This window comes from Sinocyclocheilus anshuiensis, unplaced genomic scaffold (genome assembly GCF_001515605.1).
Source record: "Sinocyclocheilus anshuiensis isolate Anshui unplaced genomic scaffold, SAMN03320099.WGS_v1.1 scaffold931, whole genome shotgun sequence".
Lineage (NCBI taxonomy): Eukaryota > Metazoa > Chordata > Actinopteri > Cypriniformes > Cyprinidae > Sinocyclocheilus > Sinocyclocheilus anshuiensis.
Genome location: NW_015544187.1, coordinates 574,762 through 585,018, shown reverse-complemented (window position 1 = coordinate 585,018; position 10,257 = coordinate 574,762). Strand labels below are relative to the sequence as shown.

General features: G+C 34.8%; 1 protein-coding gene across 2 annotated transcripts in view; it reads right to left on the bottom strand.

Moving 5' to 3' along the window:
- Nucleotides 1-10,257, bottom strand: part of LOC107696499 (POU domain, class 6, transcription factor 2-like) — a 112,734-nt gene that overhangs the window by 31,406 nt on the left and 71,071 nt on the right. For both annotated transcript variants that reach the window (XM_016496858.1, XM_016496857.1), the window contains one exon: nucleotides 5,486-5,626. In XM_016496858.1, the coding sequence (XP_016352344.1) occupies nucleotides 5,486-5,626 (141 nt within the window). The remainder of the gene's footprint in view (nucleotides 1-5,485; nucleotides 5,627-10,257) is intronic.

Sequence of the window (10,257 nt, the reverse complement as noted above, 5' to 3'; positions counted from 1 at the left end):
ATTATTAATTCATAAATAAAATGTATTTCTGTGATGGCAAAGCTGAATTTTCAGCAGCCATTACTCTAGTGTCACATGATTCTAATATGCTGATTTGATGCACAAGAAACGTTTCTTATTACTATCAATGGTGAAAGCAGTTGTGCTGCTTAATATTTTTGTAGAAACCATGATACTTTTTTTTTCAGGATTCTTTGGCAAATATAAAGTTTGCCAAAGAAGAACAGCATTTGAAATAGAAACCTTTTGTAACGCTATAAATGTCTTTACTGTCACTTTTGATCACTTTAATGCATCCTTGCTAAAGAGTGCTTCAGTCTAAAGTAACACATTGCTTCATCCCTTTACTCCAAAATTTGTAATTTTTGTTTTTTTTGGGTCGGTGGCAGCATCTGCTGCTCCCCTGGCCACGTCTGGGGCCTGTATTAGTATCATTTTAATGTTAAAAGTAAAAGAAGGGTGGGGGATGAGGCTCAAAAGGGCAGTGGGTGTTTTAGCAGGCTCAAACTGAATAATGTGCATCAGTAATAATGTCAAGAGCAGAGCCTGTAGCCCTGGGCTTTGACCGTCTCAGTGACCTGATTATGTCAGCCAGTGTCAGCCGCCACGACACTACAAACACACACATCAATGGCATCGCCATGCCGATACGTCCAGCCAAGCCCTGCAGGCACCTTCAGTATAGACAAGGCCATACCAGTTCGTTAGGTAACGCCTACCGTACACATGCACACATTTGGCATCTTCTCATATGAGTGACAATTTAGAGCCTGGTCTCATTGTTTATACGTAGGTACACTCTTAAAAATAAAGGTGCTTCACGGCATTTGAAATAGAAACCTTTTGTAACGCTATAAATGTCTTTACTGTCACTTTTGATCACTTTAATGCATCCTTGCTGAATATAAGTATTAATCTTAATACTTAAAAAAAAATGAGCCCAAACGTTTGAATGGTACTGCAAAAGCATCTTAAAAGCACCATAAAATGTCAAAAAACTTATGTGCTACATTACAAGCTCTCCTTAGTATGTTCATAGGATCTCATGAGGAAAGTAGTGATTCACAAACGATTCATTCTTTTGAGTCATATATTTTAAACACTGGACTGATCCGGTTCTCCAGTTTGACTCATTGACTCAACAAACCAATCCTTTTGCACACTTATGAAGCTTATGAAGCATTGCTAGAACATTCTTTCTTTCTTTATTTTCTTTTTATTTTGTGGAAAAGAAAGGTTTGGAATGACATGAGGATGAGTAAATGCTCATAGAATCTTAATTTTTGGGTGAACTAAAGAAGTAGCAGGAGGAACTAAGAAACTAACAATGTCTAACAAATTTCAGCCTATATTCTCCTCCTGTTTCCTGTCTCCTCTGTCCGCACCCCCCATCTCTCAGCGGGGGCCGCTGTGAAGAACCTTTTGAAGCACCTTTATTTTTAAGAGTGTATTAGTATGTAACATTTACAAGCATAGCATGTACATTTTTGGATGTTTTGATTGATGCTAAAAAGTACAATTTGGATGTATTACAATGTATAAAATGTAAAATTGCTACGTATTTACAGCTAAAAAACTGCCATTCATCTTTCATCTTATCACACCATCATATATTACCAGGCTCTCTGAAATCAAATGATGAGAAAATACCACGGAGCGATCAATACTTTTCCATTGACAGTAAAGGTTAAGCACATTAAGAATGACACCGCATTTGTCTTATGAAATCATATTTCATGTTGGTGGCCTAAAATTGGCTGAGATTGATACTATGTCCCCTGGACTGAAAGTCACCCTTTTTTTATCACTAATCACAGAAATCGTGTATAAAATGTAAAATTGCTACGTATTTACAGCTAAAAAACGTAAAATATTTACTAATCTTTTATATCATTAAGATATTTGTATCAATTTAGATTTAGATTTTTAGACCCCGATTTTTACAAAGCTCATCGTTCTGAAAAGCGAGGTGTGCTCTGATTGGCCAGCTATCTAGTGCATTGTGATTGGCTGAATACCTCAAGCGTGTGACGGAAATGTTACACCCCTTAATATAAACATTTCTTAAGGATTTCTTAAGGATCATGTGACAGTGAAGGCTACAATAATGGCTGATGAAGATTCAGCTTTGCCACCACAGAAATTAATTATATTTTAAAGTATGTTAAAATAGAAAATCAACTGTTCATTGTTAATTAATGTTAATTAAGATCCATTAATTTTTTTCCCTTTTTTTGATCAATTTAATGCATCCTTGCTGAATAAATGTATTAATTTATTTTTTTTTAAATCTGAGCACAAACTGAACAGTAGTATATGTTTATTACATATTTGTGTGTGTGTGTAATAAATGTATATATACAGATGCATCTGCCTTATGTGGCCAGTTTCTACTAGATTATAGATGAGTTGGTTTTGACGCATTGCCTTTGACGTCAACAACAAAAGATATGGAGACCATTTTCTCCTCCCTTTTAATAGTTGACAAGCCGATTTATTCTACTGTCCTCACTGTGCGCGATTATATGGTTCCTTTTACATATAAAATGTCATTAGACATTTTTGATTACATTTACAACCAGAACTGTTAAAAGCATCTATAAAGCCTTCAATATAAGCGGGTAGGCTACATAAAGTGGACCCCAGCATATGATTTCTCAAACAATGCTTTCCGTCGTATTACAGAAGAGAAAGTGTCAATGCGATGAGGGGAAAGAGACAAGGGTTAAGGTAAATAATGCTGTCTGTAGCGTGAAAGGGCACATTGGCTATACAATCTTTCCTTTAATATGGGAGCGGTGCGCACCTGCGATAAGATGATTCATTAGATAGGGCCCTGGTCTGACAAGCCTCATCGTTCAAGCCTCTGGATACTGATGGAACAATTCTGCAGCCGGCCCCGTAAATATGACAAGGTCAGCATTTTATCCCTTGCACTCCCACACTGCTGTCCAATCTAAAAACAATGCCCCTCTCGGACTCGCTCTAACGGGCTAAAGACAGGGCACGAAGGTCAATACTGAAGACTGGATTTGGGTATCTGGGTTACATTATACTAATAAAGGAAATGATGTTCAGACCATTTCAGAAGAATGTTTACTTGTCCTTCGACTTACAGTCCTGTGATTAATGTGCGGCAGACTTCAGCTTACATGTGCATTTCATATGTGCACAATCGTTTAAATGTGCTGTGTGTGTGAATATATGTACCTGTCCTTGTGCATTGGTGACCAGTTGTCCAGTGAAGGTTAAGCACATTAAGAATGACACCGCATTTGTCTTATGAAATCATATTTCATGTTGGTGGCCTAAAATTGGCTGAGATTGATACTATGTCCCCTGGACTGAAAGTCACCCTTTTTTTATCACTAATCACAGAAATCGTCTCTTTGTGGCCGGCGTTTCTTTGTCCTTCTGCAAAAGTCAAGTGCCAGTTGATAATATCAGCGACCCAAAATGTTAAGGGCAACGATTTTAGCTCCTCAATGCCTCACCATGTGGCTATTGTGAGTGGTAAAAGCTCTCAGAGACTTCAGGACATTTCAGCCTTTCATCTTTAGAATTTGTCAAGAGATTTGCAAATGATTCTTCTGTACACAGAGGCAGCATGGAGACGCTACTTTAAAACAACTGCAAATTGTTTCTCAACGCTTCGTCTAATGCGCTCATCCTTTTTATTGTCACGCATTAGTCAAATTTCAAATCGCTTGCGATTTCCTGCCTAGTAACCCAGTGACACCGTGAATGCTTATTCTATTAAATAGAAAAGCAGAATAGCTTTGTGATTGCAGGAAAGGTGTCTGCGTAGGAAGCATCTTATCTTGGACTAATATCTTCAGATAATAAAAACGTGTATTTCTGAGTGGGGGTGAGATGCAGAGAGAAAGCACACGCGAGAGAGAGATGGACAAGGATGGCAATATCAAGCAGAGATTGAATTCATAGATAATCCTCTCACCCTATCTGAGGGCAAACACTCTCTCTTTCTCTCCCCTTCACTCTCTCTCTGACGGAGTAGATGAAACGCGTTCTCCTGGAATGATAAGAAGGCCAAGTGAATTATATGAGCTGATACATATAGGATCATCTTTAATGATCCACTGGCATCTGAATCTGCTTTAGTTCATTTCCTAGCTTAACTTAAGAAGAGAGTCAAACACTGTCTCAGAGCAAGTATCTTAAAGATGATGGTTTCAAGCATCAAATTGTAGTCTGTTTGTTTTTTAATTGATCAGTATTGACTGATATTGGATATTTTTAAATGTGCAAGCTAATTTCTTCAATTTTAACATTTAGATTTGTAATCATCTAACATATGAATATGTGTTTTACTGTACATGCTTTATAATGTTGTGAATTGATGCATCACTTTTAGCTTTTAAAATCAATAGTTTTAAGTATGTTAATATTTAAGCATATTTAGTTTAGGAGTTGTGGTTCCTTGTCCCTATTGCCTTGGGCTTGCTCAGTTTGGGTTTAAAAGATAATTAATATTACTGATTTCACTGGACTGATACTATCAGATGAGAATTTGAACTAAATTGAGCTGGATGATGAAACTAACATGTACGCTATTACTGTATTGAACTGAATTGTGTAGAATAATGACACTATTGCCTTCTGTAAAACTGCTTATATTTGAAATGAACCTGTTTCATAATTGATGAACTGGAGCATTGACACAGTAATTGAACTGAATTGAAACAACACTGAACAAAATTCAGTTGAATAATGACACTAATGCTTTCTAGCTGGCATTTAAGTTTTCACAAATTATGAATTTTACAATATTAACAATGTTATTTTCCTGTTTATTAATGTAAAAGCTGCTTTGAAACATTGTATAAATAGCTATAGAAATAAATGCAACTAGAATTGACTATATACAGCAATCGTTTTTATATGTTTGGTATATATTGAAAAGGCCTTATTGTCCAGTTATTGTTTACTGTTTCATTCTTGTAATTTTAGGAGCGATCAATAATATTTAAGCCCATTATAAAACACTCAGCAGCACAGCGGGGCAGATTAAGACTCCTTAACTTGGGGGGCAGCAGGAAGGTAACATGGAGAATGTGTGGATTGCAGGGGATTGCAGTGTTTGTCATCTAAACAGGTGATTTTCCGGCAGGCTGCCTCCACTTGGAGCCATGTGGGGAGGCAGGAAACCGTGTTACCGCTCCACTGTTTGTGTTGATTGTATCTTTGTGTGTGGATCTAAACAGCTGGCATCCTTTTTACAGAAAAACAGCAGGTAAACCTCAGGGTAAATTTGACAAAAACACCTGTTCTTTCTCTGTCTTTTTTCTCATCTTAGGTTAAAGTTGAAGGGGTTTGATAGAGAGGACTTGATCTAATACATTTCTAATGTAATGCTCACCAATGCTGCATGTTGCAACAATTTTTGTTCTTTTTTTTAAATCTATTTTGTGCATTTCATATGTGCACAATCGTTTAAATGTGCTGTGTGTGTGAATATATGTACCTGTCCTTGTGCATTGGTGACCAGTTGTCCAGTGACCCCCTGCAGGCTGGAGAGAGCATTACCAAACACCTGTGACCCGGCAATTGAACCCATCGCTGCTGCTGCTGCGGCAATCGCTGCATGACTGGCCAGAGGGTTGAGCTGAGGAAGTGAATACAAAATAAAAATTAATGATTTGGCACATTGATTACAGCAAGAAATGATTGAATTCTGCAGGCATTATTCATAAATATTTGAAATGAGGTAACAGCTTTAAATTAAACAGGTACATTTATACCTAACAGAACAAATTATACTTAAAGAATAATGTTCTGTGGATGAACCATATGGATAACCATGTATAACCATGGATGACTTTTATTTTAAAAGGCCCACTTTAAAATGTATAGTTTACATTTTTAAACAAAAAATTTAAATGTAGGTCCACTGAAAAATGTTTATTTTTAAAATGAAGAAAATAACTTATTAAAATTAACTATTGCAAATAAAACACTTAATTTCAACCATGACATTTTTTTTAGAAAATAAAGCTGATTTTGTTGTTCAGAAAAATTACATAAAAGAAAAAAAAATGCAGCCAATGTTTTTCTGCACTGTTTTTTTTTTATAAAAACATATCTGATCCCATTTATTTTTTCTCTAATTTTTAAATCACTTCAGAGATAAATTACTTTAGTAAAAATGAGTGTGAATATTCCAGATAGATAGATAGATAGATATCTTTTTTGCTTTGTTTTACTCTCATTTTAACTCCTGTGGTTGATTTATCCTCATTGTAGCAATTTGCCATTGTCAAAAACTCACATTCAAGCACACATACAAACGCACAGGTGAATAAATCAAGCTAACCTCCTAATAAGCCAAATGTAATTTATTCCTGTGATGGCAAAGTTGAATTTTCAGCAGCCATTAATCAAGTCCTCAGTGTCAAATGATCCTTCAGAAATCATTCCAATATGATGATTTGGTAACATTTCTCATTATTTTCAATGTTGAATACAGTTGTGCTGCTTTGTGGAAACCCTGATACATTATTTTCAGGATTCTTTGATGAATAGAAAGTTAAAAAGAACAAAGTTTTTTTTTTTTTGTGAAGAAAATAACTTATTAAAATTAACTATTGCAAATAAAACACTTAATTTCAACCATGACATTTTTTTTAGAAAATAAAGCTGATTTTGTTGTTCAGAAAAATTACATAAAAGAAAAAAAAATGCAGCCAATGTTTTTCTGCACTGTTTTTTTTTTATAAAAACATATCTGATCCCATTTATTTTTTCTCTAATTTTTAAATCACTTCAGAGATAAATTACTTTAGTAAAAATGAGTGTGAATATTCCAGATAGATAGATAGATAGATATCTTTTTTGCTTTGTTTTACTCTCATTTTAACTCCTGTGGTTGATTTATCCTCATTGTAGCAATTTGCCATTGTCAAAAACTCACATTCAAGCACACATACAAACGCACAGGTGAATAAATCAAGCTAACCTCCTAATAAGCCGGGTGAATGCAGTGCTTATTTGGTTGCAGGGCTGCAGAATACAGGCTTATTAGGTTCTTTAAGTAGATCAAGAGCTCACGCAGGACTGCACACAGACTCCCCAATTACTCATCACAATGAGGCAGTAATGGAAACAGTGCTCCGAGCAGACAGAGGAGAACAGGCGCGGTGACAGCAGACAGAAAGAGTAAAAAAGACAGCATATCCTAATGGCAGTCAACAGTGATATAAATCATTCCAATATGATGATTTGGTAACATTTCTCATTATTTTCAATGTTGAATACAGTTGTGCTGCTTTGTGGAAACCCTGATACATTATTTTCAGGATTCTTTGATGAATAGAAAGTTAAAAAGAACAAAGTTTTTTTTTTTTTGTGGTAACAATGTAAAAGTCTTTTTTATCAATATAATGCCTACTTTCTGAATACAAAATCTTTAAATCTTTATAATTAATCAAATTTATTTTACAGTGTTGTATCTGTCACAACACAATTAAGATATCAGCTAAAGTGACAGAATTAAGCTAAACGGATACATTTACATACACAGAAAAAACACAAACATAGTAATTAATATAATTGTCAAAAACTGTGATGATCAGAAGAATTTAAATAAATATTTCTCTATAAAAATATTTTACACATACCTACTATAAGGTATATCTAAAATGCCTAACAGGGAATTCTATGCAATGATTTACATTAATCAGTGACAGTTTTTTTAAGTAGTTGCATGACCAATATAAACTAAACAGTGTCTTCATTTGCTTGGCTGTAAAGTTGTGTGTGTATAAACTTCATAATACCAGTGTTTTGTTGTGCTACATCGCTACTCAATAGATAAAGATAGTAGAAGCTTGTTACTGGAAAAGTGACACTTTTTTGAAACATCTAAACTACTAAACAAAAAAAAGAAAGAAAGAAAGAAAGAGATCCTTCTTACACATGTTTTGCACCTCATGGCAAAGTGGGTGAGTAAATTTGAAACTCTATTAAGTTCTGCGAGGCCTGCAATGGTCGTTTGACCAGCGGGGTCAGATGGAGCAACAACCCATATAAGACAGCAGGTTATTTCTGAAATCAAATTGCTATTCTTTTTTGACAAGTTCTGAGTTTGCTTTTGCTATGAATCACAAAGCGTATAATCCCAAAAGATGCTGTCAGTACAAGAGTTCACAGGTGTACGGTGATTATATTTTTGATGCCATTGTGCTTTAAAGGGATCGTTCACCCTGTAATTAAAGTTCTCTCATTATTTATTCACCCTCACAGCATTTCAAACCTGTATGACTTACTTTCTTCTGTGTAACATGAACAGAGAAATTCTAAATAATACATTGGTTGCTTTTTACCATGCAATTAAGTCTCTTATGCTCAGCAAGAGTGCATTTATTTAATCAAAAATACAGTAAAAACAGAATTATTAAGAAATATTTTTACAATTTAAAACAACTATTTCTATTTTAATATCATTTAAATATTTTTACATTTATAAAATGTATTTCTGTGATGGCAAAGCTGAATTTTCAGCAGTTGTGTGTGTATAAACTTCATAATACCAGTGTTTTGTTGTGCTACATCGCTACTCAATAGATAAAGATAGTAGAAGCTTGTTACTGGAAAAGTGACACTTTTTTGAAACATCTAAACTACTAAACAAAAAAAAGAAAGAAAGAAAGAAAGAGATCCTTCTTACACATGTTTTGCACCTCATGGCAAAGTGGGTGAGTAAATTTGAAACTCTATTAAGTTCTGCGAGGCCTGCAATGGTCGTTTGACCAGCGGGGTCAGATGGAGCAACAACCCATATAATCTCCTGAACAAGGGAAAAAACAGCTTGCCGTTACCATGGCAAGGGACTTCTGGACATCAAAGTGAGCACTCCAAAAGCTAGAGTTCATTTTCCGCCTTTTCCGTTCAGACTGCAAATTTAGACTTAATCGCTTTCTCTGCTAATACAATAGGAAGAGGCAGGCCTCAAGGGACAGGGTCCTGCTAACACTACAGGTAAAAAAAAAAAGAAGCTAAAACACCTCTAAAGATAAAATAAGTTTTACAAAACCCTGTGTTGGCAGGATGTAGGAAATCAATGTCATAGTAAGAGAATACATATGATTTATATACATATGACAATATTTGTATTGCAATTTGGTTAATCTGTAATTTTGTCTTGTTTTAAAAAAAACTGAAACACCTATAAAACTTGTTTTCCCAGAATATAAATGTAAAAATTAAATAGATTTTTCTTACCCCAATGTCAAACTTTTTCTTAAATAAAACCCAGTAAATGTTTAGATTTATGTCTTAAAGAAAAAATACTTAAAAATAGCTAATTAGGTAATAAAAAATACTGTAATTCAGGATATATTATCTGAAAATCGTATCATCCTACACTATTTAAAAAAAACTGGTAAACTGGTATGCAGGTTTACTTTGTAGCTTTAAATAAGACAATAGACATTGGCTTCAGTCAATGAATGCTATTAAACATCTAAAAAGCCAAAACAAAATTGTTTTTGCAGGAAAAAAAATACCTTAATTCATTATCTGAAATCACATCATTTCACACACAGTGCTTGAAGAGGAAAAAAATAAGTGCCGGTACTCAACCCTTTAATTTTAAACTTTAATTTTCATAATTCACAATGTAGGCTATGTGTAGTGTCACAATCAATCAATAATTAAATCAGTCATGTGACGGTGCTAAAAAAGAACATTATTTTGTGCATTTGGTGTAATGAAATGTGTTTATGCGGTTTAAGGTTAAAAAAACACATTATTTTCCACATACTGTACATTATTGTTTCTCCTTATTGCCCCGCCTTTCTGAAACACGTTGATTTTTACAAAGCTCATCGTTCTGAAAAGCGAGGTGTGCTCTGATTGGCCAGCTATCCAGTGCATTGTGATTGGCCGAATATCTCAAATACTATTAGAAGTGTGTGACGGAAATGTTACGCCCCTTACCACATGATGCCGTGTCCCGGCGCGACGAGACAAAATCAATAAAACCCATTATAAACGAGGCATTTGTTGCATCCAGTGGGGACATAATTACTGATTATAATGACTTATACTGTCTTTTTACGCGTTGCGTTGCATCGCGCCACGTAAACATAAAACCATGTCTGCATTTGTGATCGGAGAAACGACAAACAACAAGCACTACTCTACACTGCTCAAAACTCGCGTTTGAATCGTCAGTGGCAAATTCTTTAAATATAAAAACGTACTTACAGTCTGTGAGTCAGAACAGCCGGCATTGTA